Source organism: Pocillopora verrucosa, chromosome 3 (genome assembly GCF_036669915.1).
Source record: "Pocillopora verrucosa isolate sample1 chromosome 3, ASM3666991v2, whole genome shotgun sequence".
Lineage (NCBI taxonomy): Eukaryota > Metazoa > Cnidaria > Anthozoa > Scleractinia > Pocilloporidae > Pocillopora > Pocillopora verrucosa.
In genome coordinates this window covers 15,090,514-15,108,403 of record NC_089314.1, presented here as the reverse complement: position 1 = coordinate 15,108,403, position 17,890 = coordinate 15,090,514, and the positions used below count along the sequence as shown (strand labels likewise).

Genomic DNA, 17,890 nt, shown 5'->3' with positions numbered 1-17,890 from the left:
TCTTTAATGAAGATGCCAACGTCACGAAGTGATTTACAGAAGGGTCCTCAGAAAAATACTAAGTTTAGATTAAGAACTAGTTAAACATACAAAAATGTAAAAGATTAAAAGAGTATATACAATAATCAAGCATCAAAAATAACTAGTTAAAAATACAGGAATGTAAAAGATAAAAAGAATATACAAAGAGTAAAAAGCAAAGAATGTCGTTAAGAATCAAAGATAACTTTTGACAGGCCACGTTTAAAAGCAGGCAGTGATTCTGTATTCCTTAATGAGGTGTCTAACCCGTTCCATATATCAGTGCTAAAATTTACTGACGACCAATGACCCCATCTTCTTGTGGCACTGGATTTGCGAATGTCATTTCTCGATCTTGTGTAGTAACTATGAAATTCACCATTGAATGTGACAGGGATCGAGTGACAGAAATGGTTGTTAATCAATTTATACATAAAAATAGCATGATGTTCCTTTCTACGTCGCAATAATGGCTTCCAGCCAAGTCTCTTTATCGCCTCAGCTGCAGGAAAATGCGCAGGAAGAACTAAAGTGAGGCGAGCGGCCTTATTCTGTAACACTTTTAGCTCAGACATCAGGGAGGCATTTCCGTGATCTCCCCAAATGATATCCCCATAGTCAAAAAGAGGTAAAATGAAACTATTAAAAAACAATTCTAGCATCGAGGGGGAGGCAAGATTTAATACGCCTCAAGAGACTTAACTTTTTACTGATCTTACCACGAATATAATCAACGTGATCAGTCCAGGAAAACCGGTTATTAATCACAATACCCAAGTACGTATAAGAATCTACATTATCGAGGGGGATATCATCAGCAGAAATAAGGATGGACCCAACTTTGCTTAAACGGGAACTACTACCAATAAGTAAAAACTTGGATTTCTTAACATTCAGAGTAAGTTGGTTAGCCCATTAATCTTGCTTTGTAAGTCTACAGTAGATTAAGAGGCGAGATAAAGAACAGTGTTATCTGCATTTAAAGTGACCTGACAGAACTGCAAAACGTCAGGTAGATCATTCATTTAACAATTGGTTCATACGTCAGCGTGCGTTCATCGAGATATGAAGCACGCGGGAAGTTTGGAGAGCACGAAAGATGCGTAATATAGAGCCTTGAGCAACGCCAATCGAAACAGGGGCAACTTTGGAGCATACATCGTTACAACTGGTCACTTGTTTTCTGTTCGTTAACAATAAAGCGTAAATGAAGTAAACCAGGCTTTAGCAGCATCATCAACACCATAATTTGAGAGCTTCTGAAGCAGTATTGTGTGATTGACAGTGTCAAACGCTTTGGCGAGGTCTAAGAATACAGCACCGGTCAGGCCACCATTGTCCATCGAGTGAAGGATCTGATCAGAAAGCTGAGAGGCGGAAGTAACAGTAGATGACTTCAATCTAAATCCAAACTGGTTGGGTGTAATAAAATTATTCTCAGTTAGATATGCATAAAACTGATTATGAACTGTCTTCTCTAAGATCTTGCTTATAGTCGGCAGAATGGAAATTGGCCTGTAATTAGAAGCGTTCTGTTTATCACTCTTTTTAAACAAGGGTATAACCTTTGCTATTTCCATACAGAAGGAAAAGTTATTGTTTGAAGGGATAAATTAAAAAAGGCCGTTAAAGAAGGAGTAATAACGTCCACAGCATCTTTTAGAAGACGCGCGCTAATTTTGTCGAGACCAACGGCCTTATTAGTTTTCAATAAACTGATGGATCTTGAAACAAAATCTTCACTAATCGGTTGTAACGTAAAGGTAGAATGGCAGACTATAGCCTTAGCTGTGTACGGCTCAGGAACGATCTTTTCCACAAGAAATTTTCCCACGTTCACGAAGTATGTATTAAAAGTCGAGGCAATAGATTGAGCTGAGGTGAGAAGGGCGCCATCAGCTAACAGATTGGTAATTCTGGAGGACGTTTTAGACGATGGTAGAGTTTGTTTGAAAGCTCTCCAGAAGTCTTTAGCGCTTGATTTGCTACTGTCAATTATTAGGTTAGTGTAATAATCGGATTTGGCTTTCTTGATGCTATGGGTGACTTTGTTCCTCAGATCACGGTATAGACGCCAATGAATACTGCTTTTATTTCCCTTTGCTTTCTTCAGGTGGTAATTGCGCTTATTCATAAGATCTGTAACGTGAGAGTTCAACCAAGGAATAGAAAAGCCTCTGACCCGGCTTGTTCCTATTGGAGCATGGGATTCGGCAACCTCTGAGAATAGTTTACTCCAGGTGTCAGTGCAGTCTTCGATATCTTCATGGTTGTTTACAGTCACATGCTAAGGTACTTGGCGGAGTTCAGACACAAAGGGATCTCTATTGTAGTTTTTATACGAGCGAAATTGGATCGTTTTTTGGTGGAGCTCGATAACGACCGCTCTTCATTACGCAGTAAACCAAAGAATGATCGCTCAATCCAGGATCTATAACGTCGGACTCGGTAATTTTTTGTTGAGCATTGGTAAAGCACAAGTCCATAAGAAATTCAGAGTGTTCCGTGACGAATGTTGGAGATTCAATCACTTGCTTGAGATCGTGAAGCTCAGTAATTTCCTTGAGCAATCGTTTCTGAGACGAATTTGCATTTCTCCTTCCAACTGAAAAATCAATGTTAAAGTCACCAGGCACGACCTTGTCAAAGCCAGAGTCAATCTTAGACAGTGACTCACTGAAGTTATCAATAAAATTGTCTATAGGTTGATCTGGTGGTCTGTAGATACAACCAACAACAAGAGGTGTACAGTTTTTTCGGTTCACTTGAATCCAAACAGCTTCATTTGCATTATTTAGATCTTCGCGAACAGCAAAATTTACAGAATCGCGACAATAAATTGCCACTCCTCCATCAGCCTTTCTTTGGCGATCCCGCCTCACACAGTTATAGCCAGGCATAAGAATCTCGTCATCAGTCACCATATCATTCAGCCAAGTCTCCGAGAATGATAATATATCAAACGACTTTGCACCGCCCATGACGAGGTTCACCTGATCCATCTTGTGTAGTAGACTACGAATATTAAGATGAGCTAGAGGTAACCCTCTACTTTTGGGGCACAAACCCAGAATTGTTTAATTGAAATGTAGGACCAGGTTGGGGACAGATATCACCAGCTAATAGTATAAGACCAGCAGCGCACAGGCTAAGCTGTGTAATGTTCAGGATTCTGTAGGCCTTGAGCGAGGGAACAGTAGTAACCGAGACAACATAACGCGATCTTCTCAAACAATCATTACGGCCCGGGTAAAACTTATTTTTCTTCGATTGTTTGTCACCTATTACTTCACAAAACGGTATTGCAATCGTAGAATACACTCTCAAACGACTTCATTGTGGAAATATGATTTTCGATGCATGATTGACGCCTGATTGCCTCCAGAGCAAAAATTCCAGTAAAAGCTTTGGTGCAAATGATCGTTGCAAAATCAACCATACAGTCGGTACTCTTGATGCTATTATATTCTTATATTGCCAAAAGCGCTACTAAAACCCGTATTGATAGATGGCGAGAAATTCAAGTAATTGTGGATCTCAGTATTTGTCGATTTCTACCGGAAAGGGTTGGCTTAAATTTCAGGACCGTATTTATCAAAAATAAGACGAATTGTGGAAAAAATTAATATACTCTTATCATCCAGGATTGTAGGATTGCTAGTTGGAGAGAGGCTGAGAATATTCGAAGTTGAAGAAATTCTTCTACCGATCTCAATATGTTTACTGCAAGCTTTTGATGAGAGCACACGAAATCTTCATTTGAAGGGTATCATGCATCTTGACGATATGAAAATGTTAATCCTCCTGTCTCACCCACAAAGAAACGCTTCGTAATCAGTAAGGAGAAGAACTAATTGGATCTTGGAGTAAAAGGGTTTTACACTCGCATTAACTCAAGAGTTAAGTCAAGAATACAAACATGTATTTTCCATGCTGCATCTGATTAATTATTAAGGGAGCTCTAGTCATATATAGGCATGGAGGAGTAAAACCTTAATTCTCCTACATTAAGTTCAACGCCTAACTGCAGAATTGTTCTTATCACTTCTGTTGCATTATTCCTTTTCTTTAGCTCGAGCAAGAGGTAGGGAGAGAGGCTATGTATCCCCCACTGCCTGCGAGAGTATCTCACACGTCAGTGAAACGCCAACGAGAGCCTGCAACCAAGGTTGAAGGCTGTCGTGTATGTTCAAACTTCCTGGAACTACGGTAAATTCCACGGAAAAAGAGAGAAAAGAAGACGTTCTACGATATTTTCAACCGTGTAATATTCTTCAGAGGTACTGTTCATGAAAAAGACTTTTAACCTCGTTAGATCCACTGACAGCTCTCAGATCTAGGAACCTCATCTCAGTTGTACGGAAACATGCATGGCTTTATCAGATGCAGTTAGCGATACAACAATGACTAATAACTATGGCTACAATGAAAAAATCTATTAAATATTAACAACTCCACATTTATTTTATTCTGCGACTGACGAAAAGAGCTTGCACTGAAGAAAACAAATTCTCCACCAGAGGGGCTCTCCGGTCTCGTTGAATTGCTTGTAGAAGGGATAACTGTATTTCAAGAAGGTAATTTCATTTCAAACTTTTTAGTTTCATTGGTTTTGCCACAATTGGCGTTTCCCCATATTCAGAATTACTTAAAACTAACTTTCGGTTTGGGAATTTCAAAATTCACCTGCCATACTTCGCTTCTAGTTTGACACCAAATAGAAGCCCTATTTCTATTGGTTAATGAAAACCCTAAGCCAATCAGAAATTACTATCCATTGCAGGAATAATTTTCGCAATAGTTCATAAAATGCATACAGTGGTGGACCTTATGGCCGAAAAAAAAGGCGAAGAAGTTCGAAAAAGGAACAAAGAAATACCCTCATGGGCACCTGGAGGAGCTGATTACGATCCAAACCTTCCTTATGGGCCTAAAGTTTACGTGGCAAGACGAAAAAAACCGGATCCGTGGTGGGTAACAGCTATTGAGGTACGAAACAATTAACGAGTTCCTTCTGTGATATTTATATTACTACAAAAAATTATTATTTTCATGTCTTAACTCGAGAATGGCAAGTTCTTGGTTTCCTTCTTTTCAAGAGTATTTTATGCTTTTGATATCGTGTTCTTTCGTAATTTTTGCAGCATTCAGTTGTCTTGTTAGTACCTACTACGTTTATGAAAGTGCTTGTTTACACTGAAGATCGTGAATCAATTAAGGAGCTTATTGTTTTCAGTTTTCATTAACAGTAGTGCTTCTGGTATCGCTAATCGTGGAAGTGTTAGGCTACAGGTAAAGGAGATAAGGCAATACTATTAATGTGCTGGTACTGTTGTTTTTTTTAGGTTACAGTGGTAGTTGGTGTTCTGCTCTTCTTTGTGTACATGTATTATTATATGGATCATCTGCATTTTCATGTGCTGAACGCCTATGCCAACGTTGGAGTCTCACACGCACAGCATCATGTAGCACACAAATACCTCAATGGTAAGACACGGCGTTGAAAACTTCTATTCCTTCGAGTATAATCAATTTTCTTTGGAATTTTGAGACACTCAGACATTAGGTATTTAAAATTTCGAAATGTTCATCTTAGATAAATTGTCTAGATTTAAGGATGAAATAAATATTCTCAGGACTAACCAACAACTAATGTATTATCACCAGTTAAGAGAATCAGCTGGTAGTTCTCAGATTTCAAAGGTTATCAGCAATTGTAATCCATCAAATTTTTCTGCTTGTGCATGAGAAGTATAAATGCATCAATTAACCAAATACTTTCCTTAAAACTGGGGAATTTGTGAATGATAGCCTTCATTTGGTACAAATATATGCCTGGATATTTGTCTGTGGACATTATCTGTTCAGAGAAGCAAACAATGTACCAGTAGTGAGCTCAAAACAAAAGAGTTCACTTTTAGATTGAGTATCATTTTAAGAAAAACCAAAATAATCACAATGGCTGATCAAAATAAAGGAAAATACCCCTTAAAGCCAATGGTTGAGAGAAGAGCATGAATTTTCTGGACTAATTATAGAGAAAGATGAAGCAAAGCCAAAGCAATCCCAGATTACTGTTGGCACTCCATTGAAAGCTATGCTATACCACTATTCTATTTAACTGATTGCTACTTAAATACCTAATTTTTTTTTATAGTATTATACCATTTACTTTGCTGTTCTTTTCAGGGCGTGGAGTATCAAAGGATGAAAAGATGGCCTTTTACTGGTTCAGGTTAGAGTGAACTATATACATGGAGTATAATTTTCTCATTAGGCGTTTTGGTGTTTAGTATTGCGGAGTTTTTTTTCACTCAATTTGCACATTATTTGTACTCTACTCCCTCAACCAAGTAAATGACATTTTGCTTGAACATGGAACAAAACCAAAAATAGAGTGATTCAGCCTATCAAGTTTGCATAAATACCAATCAGGTGCCAATTAGAAAACCTGGTAAAACTAGTTAAGAGCAGGTCTGATGTAAGAATTATGTGTGATGAAGTCTCAATTAGTTCTACTATTCCCCTAAAAAGACTGCCAGAGTAATCTAAGTAAAGCAAAACCAATTCAAATCCAGGCTCATTTGTGGATGAAATTGAAAATGGCTCCTCTTTCCACAGGTGTTTGACCATAACCTGAAACATTCTTTTTTTTTGAAAGAGAAAAATTCTGTTTATAGTGTCAGATTAAAATTTGCCTGTTGTAGCATGAAATATAATGTGGTGGAAAAATATTTGTACATTCATTAAGAAATATTATTTTTTTAATTCCTTGTAAAGTATTGAAGTGTTTCAGGCAGTCATATTCAAGTAGTGGAAAAGGATGGGAGGATAGGGGGGTGGGTTGGAAGCTGGGAAGAAAAGGGACTGATGGAACAAGATAGATTGGGACGCAAGGAAGATATGCAAAAATGCAAACATTCTTGGTAATAAAGATGCAGTAATCTTCAGTGTTTGAAAACAACGAATAGAAAATGGAAGTCAAATGTGTGGGAGAGGGAGGAACATGGTGCAGAAGAGAGCTAATGTTGCCACCCCCCTTTCCTCCCTCCCCCTCCCTCTTAAAATAATTAATTGTCAATTTAAAGGTATTGTACTGTGGATTTTTGGTGGAAGATAATAAATCATTAGGTCTACCCTCATATGAATGTTAATTTCTTTAGGTAATTATTTTATATTGTAGAGAAGCTGCAAAGAACGGACATGGCCATGGAGCTTACAATCTGGTGGCTGGACACTTGCAAGGATATGATACAGATGTAGAAGAACAGTAAGAAGGACACTGTTTCTTCAAAACTATTGGGAAAATATATATCATTGAGTAACTCTGTGCTTGAAAGATAAACTAGCAATGTTAAGCTCAAGCACCTGGGTCTTTCAGATTATTGCTGCAAATCTTAGAATAGTATCTTTCTACACTGTGTTGAACATTGTAGTCCTAGTATTGCAATACAAACTGTCTAAAACACAAAGTGTCTAAAATGGTGTGAAACAATTATTTCTGCCTCAAAAGTACTTAATGAGCATTTTTCTTGTGGTTTTCAGTGAGGTGGAACCCCTTCTTAAAATGGCAGCAGATAATGGTGTAGAGGAAGCCAAAAAAGCTCTCAAGGACTTGTATCCACATAGATACACATGACCCATTAAACTGGTTAGTTAATTATTTAGAGCTTATTGCTATTTTTGTTTTCTAGCATTCTTATAGTCCTCTCTGAAAAGGTGACTTTGTGATAGTTGGGAAATTATTTTTCAGAGTACTTTGACTCCACAACCTGCAAGGAGAAATGCAGGATGGGGGGGACACCAGTATGTTTTTAGTGGGGAAATGCTCAGTGACTCCCCAAATCTGGCCCTTCTTGGTTGGGGGGGGAGGGGGGAAGAGAAATCCATTTGACTTCCAAGAGTCAAATGATCGACTAATTAATTGATATTAAGTGAAAACTTTATCCTTGATTAATTTAGCTTTTACAGTGCTTTTTTTTAGCATCATTCAACCTCTGAAACATGGGTTTTGTTTCATTTTATTCTTCAGGCTCTCGGTTTGGTTTCATGATGCCTTTCTTACACCTTGAAGAGTATGTTATACTGTATTTGATCTCTTGTTTATAGGGTTATTCAGTAAATTTTGTTTGTTCAATTGCAAGTTTTGTTGGTGTGAAATGCATGTCAAGAAATAGAAGTTGAGAAACCAGATGTACCTCTCCCCCTCCTCTCCCTCAAATGAGTTTTTTTTCTTGCCAGCAATTCTTCTAAGACTATCCATTGTACATGTTACATAGTGTATCACCAACTTAGAAAAAGGAATTAAGCAGTTCATATTGTTTTGGTTAGGTGTATTTACAGTTACAAAGATGAATGTGTTTGTCACAGACAAACAGCCAAATTCCTGTGCAGCTACGTTGAAATGGTTTATGATTTTTGGTTATCACTCAAAAGCCACTTGCCTTTTGTATTGTCTTTATAAGTCACTAATTATGTAATTTAAAGACTTGGCTAAATTATAAAAAGGACAGGTTCAGAAATTTTTGCTGGTATCATTAAACTTTCAGCCAGAATGATATTTATTTAATGGAACAACTTATTCTTTATTAAAGAACGATACTGATCAATTATCACTTCTAATCAGCACTCATAGGGATACAGTCTTTTTCACTCACAAGTGAAAATTGTTTCAATATTTACCACGTCTTTCTTGTAAAGTTAACAATCGGTTCATATGTCAGCGTACGTTCATTGAGATATGAAGCACGCTGTTTGGAGAGCACGAAAGGTGTGTAAGAGTTGCTTGAGTGCTCTCCAAACATCCTTGGTGCTTTATGAACACACAGCTGACATATGAGCCAATTGTTTTATAATATTTTCAACCCAATGGAAAATTTTTTGTCACAAGGAATTTGTTTGCTGATGTCATGAGCTCGCACTATAGGAATATGAAGCATGCTCACACAATTGAATTTGATTAGACAAATTTACTAGCTGTAATAATGACAGTTGTTTCACTGCCTGTGATATATTATTGGTTGTATACATTTATTTATCATTGATTTTAGTGAACACAGAATTAATATATTCATTTGAGAATTAGTAATATAGTTTAAAAAGTTCTTTGGACTTAATGAATAAAAATTAACCAAGGGAATTTAAAAGCTGCTGGAATGGCTCTAAACATACAAAATGGAGGAGTCTTCTACAGTCTGAGAATGTTAACAGAATGGCAGCCATTTTATAGACAGTATCAACAACTGTTTGTTGTTAAAAGTTAGTTTAGTTGCTGCTTTTGATGGTCAACCAAATTGACCTTAATTTATGGAAACTGTTTGTGTTGTTAGTCCTCCTCATATAAACAAGATTTAGACCAAGTGGTCAGTTTATTGCTGACCACCCACTAGCCACTAAGAGGGCATCATATCAATTTTGTACATGTGGAGTTAACAAATAAATTATCAAAGGTTGCTGTGTTGTTTATATCTCTCTGTCACAGAGCACAATGAAATTGAATGTGGACAAATATAAGCAGGATAACTCTCAAAGCTTTAAAAAATAAGTCAAAATGTACTTAAACCCTGGGCTGCAGAATCTCTTCCTTAGACTCTAGTGTTAAGTCCTGGTTGAGGCATTGTATTGTATTTTCTTTAAAAGTATAAATGCTTATTGGCAAACTGTTTGGGAAACTGATAAAATTCTAATAAGAGTACCAGCAGCACTTTGTACCACAGAAACCTGAAGCAAGCTTTGATAGTGATGAAATGCAAGAGGAAGGTTCCAATTACAACGGTCTGAGGTGGGTTAATCATAGCTACCCTAGCATTTGAGACACAAAGCAGTATAAAATTTGCCTTACACTTATGTAATAGGGGTTGTTTAATTTTTAATTCTCAGAGTTGCTACGTTTTGGGTAAACCATCCTTGTGATTTTCATTTCACCTTGAAAGATGATCTCTTCCTTCTTTATAATTAATGCATCAAGAAGCAAACAGTTCATTTATCTTTCAAAAAATTTTATTATTTTGTAGAATCCCCCCCCCCCCCTTAGAGGCAAAAATATTTCTTAACTACACTAATTTGACAAATATATGATAATATACAGTATCAACCAAGGTAGATTAAGTACTGGATAGTTCCTAATCAGCAATTTTCACAATAATTTAGGCAAATTCTTGTGATATATACAAAAGGAAAACCTTTTTTTCATTAATAGCATGTGGGGTAAAAGTCCAAAATGATATACCAACAAACTTTTACTGACTTCCTAACCTTTCTCTACAGGTGGCAGAATTTCCCCCCCCCCCCCAAAAAAAAAAAAAAAAAAAAAAAAAAAAAAGGAAAGTAAACTTAATTTAAAGCCTACATGTTGCTCTCAACCTAAAAGTACTTATATTAATAGACCAACTTAAAACATATTTCTTGGTTGTGAATTTTTTTCTCATTAATCCCTTTTAATAAATGTAGACATTGGATTCGATATTACTAATTTCTTCAAAGTTAAGCTCACAAATTTTGGACTCAATATTACTAATCAATATTACTAATTTCTTCAAAGTTAAGCTCACAAATTTTGGACTTGATATTACTAATCGATATTACTAATTTCTTTAAAGTTAAGCTCACAAATTTTGCGATGTTGTTTAAAAAAACTGTAACTTTAAATAACCTTGCATTAATACAATTTTCTTCTTCCTGTTTTGTGAAAATTTAATAACTTTTTAATTTGACAAAACCGAACATATATTGCAACTAAATTTTTGCTAGTCATATAAAATATAAATTTTTATATTCAGTGCAACCTGTAGATAAAACCTGGCCAATATCGATTATATAAAATTAGACCTCTTTCAATGTTTAAATCTTAACAACAATTAATTTATAAAGTATGATTGGAGACAATTAAATGATAAGATATATTCTAATATTCACAGTTTCAAACACATTCACCAACAGGGTTTAATATTGTTTGAATAATTTGACTAAATGAGTCATACAACATAACTTTTTATCAAATTCTATTTGGTAAACTTTAAATCTCTCAGTGATAGATTCTAAGTTCACTGTAGGACACTGTACATTTTCCAGTTGTAATGGCAGTGAAGTTCGATTCTTTAATTGCAACATCAACAATAACTACTGTCTACAGCATCTTCCATGTTGTTCGTCAGCAGGGGTAAGCGGGTCGGCACATGTTCAATGCTGTCTCGGTGCAAGACTGACATCGGACGAACTTATTCGTTACATATTTCTCGCTTTAAACCTGTAAGAAAATAAAAAATTCAACTTGAGCACATAAAGAGACAATTGGTTAGGAGGTTTAACATTCATACTCCATAAAAGACCTGCTACTATGAAGCATAAAATGCTGCCCAAAACGCAAGTAAACGCATCAGTTTCAGACATTGTTACTGCCCGATTTTTCAAGTAAAGTTACTTTTGCGTAGCAAATACACAATTCAGCGACTTTTATTTAGAACCCTTCAGTTAGCTATCATAAGGTTCCTTCTTCGTGTTAGATAAAAACTTGCCGCGCAACAAACTAAACTAGCGTAACCTGACGTCTCTCTGCTGGTCGTAACAATGATTCGATAGACAAACGCCAAGGGGAGTAGTAAGATACGTATTAAAGAATTTGTCTCTGCTACTCCAGAGTTTTCCTTTGCTTCTGCGTGTCTGTTATCGGCATTGACGTTGTTGACGATGAACTCAACTCACAACCTAGTAAAAGTAAACAAAGTATTCTTGGTTACCTCTGTAGTCTGTCCCTTTATTTTCTCGTTTTTCTCCTCGTCTTCTCCAAGGTTCTTTCCATTCTTAGGACTGGGAATTTCTAACGAGTTTCGCCTCTTTGGGGAATTGTCCACGTGGGATTTCATCGATATCTTCTCTATAAATGATCTCCTCCGCGGTGCAGTGTTATAACTGTCTTTTTCCTTACTTGCTCTCCTTATAACTGGTGAACCAACAAAACTGTCCTCAAGACTTCTCGATCTACTTCTATCCGTAAATTTCTCCCGTAGAGAAAAAGATTTGAAAAAATTATTTATCTTTTTGTCCTCCTTGTCCTCCTCTGGTGTCACAACAAGTTTGTCTTTTCCAAATTTGAGGCCCGGCGTTTCCTCAGCACTACTTTTTCTTCCATCAGAGAGATTTTCCATGCTGCCGGAGGTAACTTCCTCGACAAGTCTTTCTTTGTTATTCAGTTGTGCCAAAGGTGATTTCTCTGTAGATATTTTCCGCACTTTATTGCGTTTCCCACCAGATTTCGACAGTTTCTCTTCGAGTGGTGTTACAATGCTGGTTCGTATAGAGTTCTCTTCGTCCGTTGCAGGAAGATTGAGGTCATAGACACCGCTACTGCTTGAAGACTCCATGCTTGAGGCAGTCTCTGAGCTAACAACTGATAGACGCTTCTTTGTCGAACGGGGACTGTAGGTGTTGGATGGTAGGGACTGAGTCCTAATAAGAGGCACATGAACAGCGTTGACTACCGGTTGGTATGGTGACGTGTCCCCGGGCTGGGTACTAGGAATTACTAGAGGCGGTTGACTTCCAACACTAATACCTGTTGACGCTTCTGTTAAACCATACTCTGAAAATTGAAGATAAAACGATTTTTTTGAATGGGTTTAACTTCGCTCTGTGATTGGTCTAGACTGTTAGATCATGAATAAACGAACCACGAACGATCAAAAACATGAACTCACATTTCACATCGAACAAACAAACCAACGAAAGTACGATAACAGAAACGAAACACCTATGAGCGTGCGCACGCACGTTTTAACGAACGAAGGCACTGGAGTAAGAACAACCGAGTGCATGCACATACACACGAACTCACGTACGCACGCAGGCATCAATGTGTGACACAAGTTAAACACTCACCCCTATTTCGCATCGCTTGTTTCCACAGTAACCTTGTGATTTCTGTCACCCAAGCCGTTTTCGCTTCGAAAGATTGTGCCTACAGATCAACAAACGAAAACTGACGTCAATTGGGGACCTGGAAATTAAGTTTCAACACTAAATTCCGCAAGTCTTTGCCCCGAACACTTGATTGATATTTCTTTCAGTATCGAACTTCATGCACGATACAGAAAGGTGAAAGGGTTATCCTAAATCTAGTATCTGAACAATACGTGATACGTGTAGAACACTGAAGCGAAAACACGAAAGAGTGTCTCTGGACATGAACTGCTGACCTGTAAAACGAATGTGTCATCTGGTTTCCTTCTTCTGAACCATAGTTCAAACTTGAGCCCACTGTCACCGACATTCTCCGTTAGACCCAAATCACTTGTCTAAATGAAAAGAAACAAATATCGGGGTCAGCAAACATTGAGACCATTACAGGAGATTGGATTGAGCAAAATCCGGCTTGGAAATACTCAAATGCACGTCAATAAAAAACAGAAGGGGTTCAAAAGATTTTAAAGTCCACACTGTTTTCACGAAGGACAAATTAAAACTAAAAAGCTGGGATAAAAAAAGTTGAGTTAAAAAAGGGGTGATTTCCTCGTTACTTAAAAAATAGCGGTAGTGTTGGCATCCCTCTTTCCGAAATCTAAATACATATTTATTCCTGTTTGTATTTATAAACTAATCCAGTACCTTAAGGGAGTTTTTGTAGTAATACAAGTCAACTCCTCCAGGCTGTTTCCTGACTTTGCTGAATATAACCAAATCATCCTGTAAGAAAATTCTCCGTTGATGCTTTTTCTTCCCATTCCAAACAGTGAAGTTGTCTTGGCGTAATAGACGGCCCTGTTCTTTTAGATTTATCTGCAAGTGGATATTTGGTTTTAATTACAGTTCTGAATATAAACTAAAGTAAGAAAACCGTGCCTTTCAAAGATCGGGAAAAAGTAAAATCCAACTAAACAGTGTAGATAAAAATACGATAGCCACATGTTTATTACCCTTCGATCGGGTTCGCTTCTCACTTACGTGTAAGCGAACTTGGGAAATTGTGTTGGATCAGTTTTATTGGTGTCATCTGTCTTGTTCCTTGAAAATCTTTATCCTTATTTCCCTGTTGAGGCGCGACATGGTGTACTCAGAAAGAAGAGGTCCGAGTTTGCACCCTTGCTAGGTCATTGCACTGTAATCTTTGGCAAGACTATTTACTGGAACAGCATCTCTCTCCGCCCTGGAGTATAAGTGACAACTAGCGAAATGTCAGGGAAACCTGACGTTCTCCCATTTAGCTCAGAAAGTGGAGATAGGAACTTGCAAAAATGGACCATTGGGGACAGAAGACTACTGTTTTTCGCTTTTTTGCTTGTCCACCATTTTAAAGCACAATCATCCATAACAAGTGACGTTCTCTAATACTTACATCACAGCCCCTCAGTGAGTCCCAGGCCAGCAAGTCGTTCCCATGCCGCAGTTGGTATTTAACCATTTCTTCAGCAGCCTGGAAATAAAAGAATCAATAGAAAATCAGCTACACTGCTGGCTGTTAGATAAAAGGCAATTTTTTATTCAAAAAAGCACTGCAACCATGATTCACACAACATTATCATATACCTTGAGCTCAGAGATTTTTGGATGTCCAACGCTGAGTGCCTTAATCATATCCTGTGATGGAACACAGATAATGCGTCAATCGTCTAAACAAATACGAGTAACGGATTGAAAACGTCTCGCGCCTGTCCCCTCCCCACCCCCACCCCCCCCGCTGGGTGACATGCTCCTGAGTGAAGGAAGGCACTGAGAGTTAAGAAACACAACACAATGGACCAGCAAATTTCGAACTATGACCTCTCCACCCGAGTCCAGGACGCGAGCCGTCTCATATTTAGTAAAGCGTCCCCTACGTGGGTATTTGAGGTCTTCTCTGCTAGAAAGTACGCTCAGCAATTCTATTCTTCTCAGAGAAATTAGGAAATTTGGCTTTTATCCTTGAAGGTTATGTTTGACTTACGCGCAGTAAGAGACTGTACTTTCCCATCCGCTGAACTGGTTTTATAAGAAAACTGCCGAGATCAAGTTTGTCTCCAAGTTCTTTTTGACGAGCCTGGAAGATATATAACATTAGTTTTACTCTTCTTGTTTACTACAAACTATAATGAATGCATTTTAACGTCATTGGAGAAAAACGCCAGTTTCTAGTGACCTTAACCGAGAATAGAAAACTATAAGTAGAGAGCAAATCGTTACTTCGACCAAGTAACACAAACATATCACGTACACGTTATAATAACCAAGCAGAACTTAAAACAAAAACACACTGCATAACATTTCAAAGTGTCTGACACCACCACCTGATCAGAATGGTTTGGATTTCGATAGGATCAGTGACATTGGAGGTTCATCTAACAAAACAAAAATAAATAAAAGCACGACTTACCCTGAAGTACACATTGCCATGATCAGAGAGCAGTTGATCTGAACGGGGCTTGTTCTTGTTATACAAAGCGTACAAATAAAACTGGCGCTCCTACAAACACATCATACAGGCATGTCCTCTATCAGACGACTTGCAACTAAATTAATTGAATACACTTAACTCAACTCGTTTCACTCGGCAATCCGAACTTAGTTTGCAAGGAACATAATACATCTATGAAATCCAGCACAAGATGGCTAAGTGACCCTTTGCAATATCCTTGTTTTATCAAAATACATTCCCTTTCTACGTACCCATTTCAGGAAACAACTCCCAATGTCCAGGAATCTATCCTTGCATGCTTCTAGTTCCTGTAGGAAATACCTACAAGGCAAAAAGAATTGACACTCAACATATACATGCCATCTGGAAGGCAAACAAAACGTTGATCTTAACTTCACGTATTTCATCACACGCGATACGCACTTATAACACCAAACGATTTCCTTTCAGCTGGTAACCGTTGTTTGAACACGACTCTTACCTTTTGTGAAAATCGTGAATTCTCTCTATGTTTCCAAACAGAATGTTTTTCTTTCCTTTCAAAGAGGGAAGTAAATCTGGGTTATCCATCTCTACAATGTAATTCTACAACAAAACGAAAATCAAAATGAACACTGATGTATGAGCCGTATCGCCAACCAATAATAACCATAAAAATCTTAACTCGTCTTTTTACCCACTCTATAAAATTTTACAATATTTCAACTCACATCCATGATGTACTGCAGCGATTTGACATAGTCCCTCTCGGTGTCAACCATTTCTTGAAATATGTACATCAGCTTTCTAGGATCGAACAAGTAAACAAATCAACACAGCTGTACAAAGGGCAGCCATTACTCGTGATATGTTAAACGAACAACGAGGCAGGGAGAGAAAAAAGAACTGGATACGATTTAAGCCGAGATTTGCAACAATTCGTTTAGAAATACGTGAATTTACCTAAGTTGCTTCAAGGTTGCAAGTTGCCATATTTTTCAAGGTGTGAGGAAACATTTACAAATTTCTTGACACTTAAATCAAGGCCACTTACTCCTCTGTGCGGGGATTCAGCGGTGGCATTTCTTCAACAATGGGAAGTTCATTCTAAAAAAAAAAAGAAAAAAGGCAATTTCCAACAAAATAAACCCCTTAACAGAGAAATTTTTTATCGCAAAATAAAATTCTATTACTAATCTATTACCAAGTGTTACCTCTTTCCATGAATATAAGGCAGAGGGTGGGGTACATGATGATCTCCGCCGTCGAGAAGGCGCCTCCACGTGCGTAATCGGTTTGTCCGCTTCATCTTCACTCTCACCCAAGTCCCTATCGTCCTCGCCCACGTCCTCTTCTCGGCCAGGACTGGAAGAAGTAGACTCATCACTACCACCAGTAGTGGTGCTGCTAACTTCGCTTGAAGGGTGACCCTGGAGGAACCAGAAATCAGAAGAAAAGAAAGTTCATACATACATACATTCAGTTGACTCCTGAGAAGTTAATCTCGCGCTTACTAGAATCGATATCTATTTTCCTCTGATTTACCTCCTGTGTTAAAAGCTATTTCTCCCTAAACAACTCAAAACCTTGTTTCAAAGTGCAATACAGTATTCTTCGTTACTTCGTTTTGTCAGCAATATTTGGTTCCGTTTCTAACCCTTAACGTTTGAACAGAAGTTAAACATGTCAGGAAAGATGTTTTTCTTTTAGTTCTTTAGTTCTTCTTTAATTTCATTCATTCCTCTCATCATTGCCCTTTGGTAAAACTTTTTACGATTTTCCTTAACGATCAGCTGCACTAAACAATTGCCTTGCTGTCAAAACCCTCTCCGAAAAGAGGCCAAAAAAGAATTTTCCAGTGAAGGATCGTCCCTTTGGACCTCCTGTTAGCTAATTCTAGATCGCCACATGTTATGTCTGCGAAAAGTGGCTCTGTGCTCTGAGTCACAAAAAACACTTGAATCGCAAACAAACCGATAGTCTCTCCTCAGCTCTGCGTAGAGTCTCCTGTCGCTTCTGTAACATGTCTAAAATTTCCTTGTATCTTGTCAATATATTTTCAGCGATTTTGACCGGTTTAGCGCTTCCCAAATTTGTGGCCAGCTCAGAGATCCTGTTGAGCCGGCTTTCACTCCACACTGGAGTATCTTCCAGGTATTTTTCCAAAGCCCGTGACAGCGCCGTGACTCCTTCCAAATAAAGAATTTCTTCCATGTTCATAGTTGCCATCTGAGTGAGAGTCGCCATGGACCATTCAGAGGCCTATTAAATGAAGATTACACAGCTGCACATTATTCATTTGAAATTTTGCACAAAAATTAAGGTGAAAGGACCGAGCTTCAAATTCTCGTGTAAAATAGTTACTTAAATGAACTATAACTTTAGTTGTTTACCTGCAAGCAGAGCCTCAACCGATACTTTTGGAAAAAAAAGGTAAAATTTAAGGTTTCTTCCGTAGTGTTATGTTGCAATGGTAGCCTGGTACGACACTCAGAGAGTTTCTGAGGC

At 37.8% G+C, this 17,890-nt stretch overlaps 3 protein-coding genes across 3 annotated transcripts in view; 1 reads left to right on the top strand and 2 right to left on the bottom strand.

The window, feature by feature from the left end:
- Positions 1–2,357: 2,357 nt before the first annotated feature.
- On the bottom strand, positions 2,358–3,023 carry LOC136279589 (uncharacterized). Its single transcript, XM_066163531.1, has one exon. It carries the CDS (start codon positions 3,021–3,023, stop codon positions 2,358–2,360), a length of 666 nt encoding a protein of 221 aa, XP_066019628.1.
- Positions 3,024–4,505: 1,482 nt separating this feature from the next.
- On the top strand, positions 4,506–9,473 carry LOC131771791 (DAP3-binding cell death enhancer 1). The gene is made up of 7 exons (XM_059087659.2): positions 4,506–4,598; positions 4,805–5,010; positions 5,367–5,508; positions 6,211–6,256; positions 7,205–7,291; positions 7,567–7,672; positions 8,054–9,473. Exons 2-6 carry the CDS (start codon positions 4,831–4,833, stop codon positions 7,658–7,660), a joined length of 549 nt encoding a protein of 182 aa, XP_058943642.1. The 5' UTR covers positions 4,506–4,598; positions 4,805–4,830; the 3' UTR covers positions 7,661–7,672; positions 8,054–9,473.
- Positions 9,474–10,306: 833 nt separating this feature from the next.
- The window catches only part of LOC131771801 (puratrophin-1-like), a 30,343-nt gene continuing 22,759 nt past the window's right edge, over positions 10,307–17,890 (bottom strand). The window contains exons 12-26 of the mRNA XM_059087669.2: positions 17,357–17,644; positions 16,597–16,812; positions 16,437–16,489; positions 16,114–16,189; positions 15,885–15,988; positions 15,655–15,724; positions 15,362–15,451; positions 14,936–15,028; positions 14,539–14,589; positions 14,348–14,425; positions 13,621–13,791; positions 13,212–13,310; positions 12,895–12,973; positions 11,757–12,598; positions 10,307–11,266 (exon numbers count right to left, since the gene is read on the bottom strand). Coding sequence (XP_058943652.2) covers positions 11,261–11,266; positions 11,757–12,598; positions 12,895–12,973; positions 13,212–13,310; positions 13,621–13,791; positions 14,348–14,425; positions 14,539–14,589; positions 14,936–15,028; positions 15,362–15,451; positions 15,655–15,724; positions 15,885–15,988; positions 16,114–16,189; positions 16,437–16,489; positions 16,597–16,812; positions 17,357–17,644 — 2,316 coding nt within the window. The 3' untranslated portion in view covers positions 10,307–11,260. The remainder of the gene's footprint in view (positions 11,267–11,756; positions 12,599–12,894; positions 12,974–13,211; positions 13,311–13,620; positions 13,792–14,347; positions 14,426–14,538; positions 14,590–14,935; positions 15,029–15,361; positions 15,452–15,654; positions 15,725–15,884; positions 15,989–16,113; positions 16,190–16,436; positions 16,490–16,596; positions 16,813–17,356; positions 17,645–17,890) is intronic.

Excerpts from the sequence above, each read along its gene's own strand:
- LOC136279589 (XM_066163531.1), bottom strand. The coding sequence starts at position 3,023 with ATGGATCAGGTGAACCTCGTCATGGGCGGTGCAAAGTCGTTTGATATA.
- LOC131771791 (XM_059087659.2), top strand. The coding sequence starts at position 4,831 with ATGCATACAGTGGTGGACCTTATGGCCGAAAAAAAAGGCGAAGAAGTT. Across the intron at positions 5,011-5,366 it reads GGTGGGTAACAGCTATTGAG|GTTACAGTGGTAGTTGGTGT; the intron begins GTACGAAACAAT and ends TGTTTTTTTTAG. Across the intron at positions 6,257-7,204 it reads ATGGCCTTTTACTGGTTCAG|AGAAGCTGCAAAGAACGGAC; the intron begins GTTAGAGTGAAC and ends TTTATATTGTAG.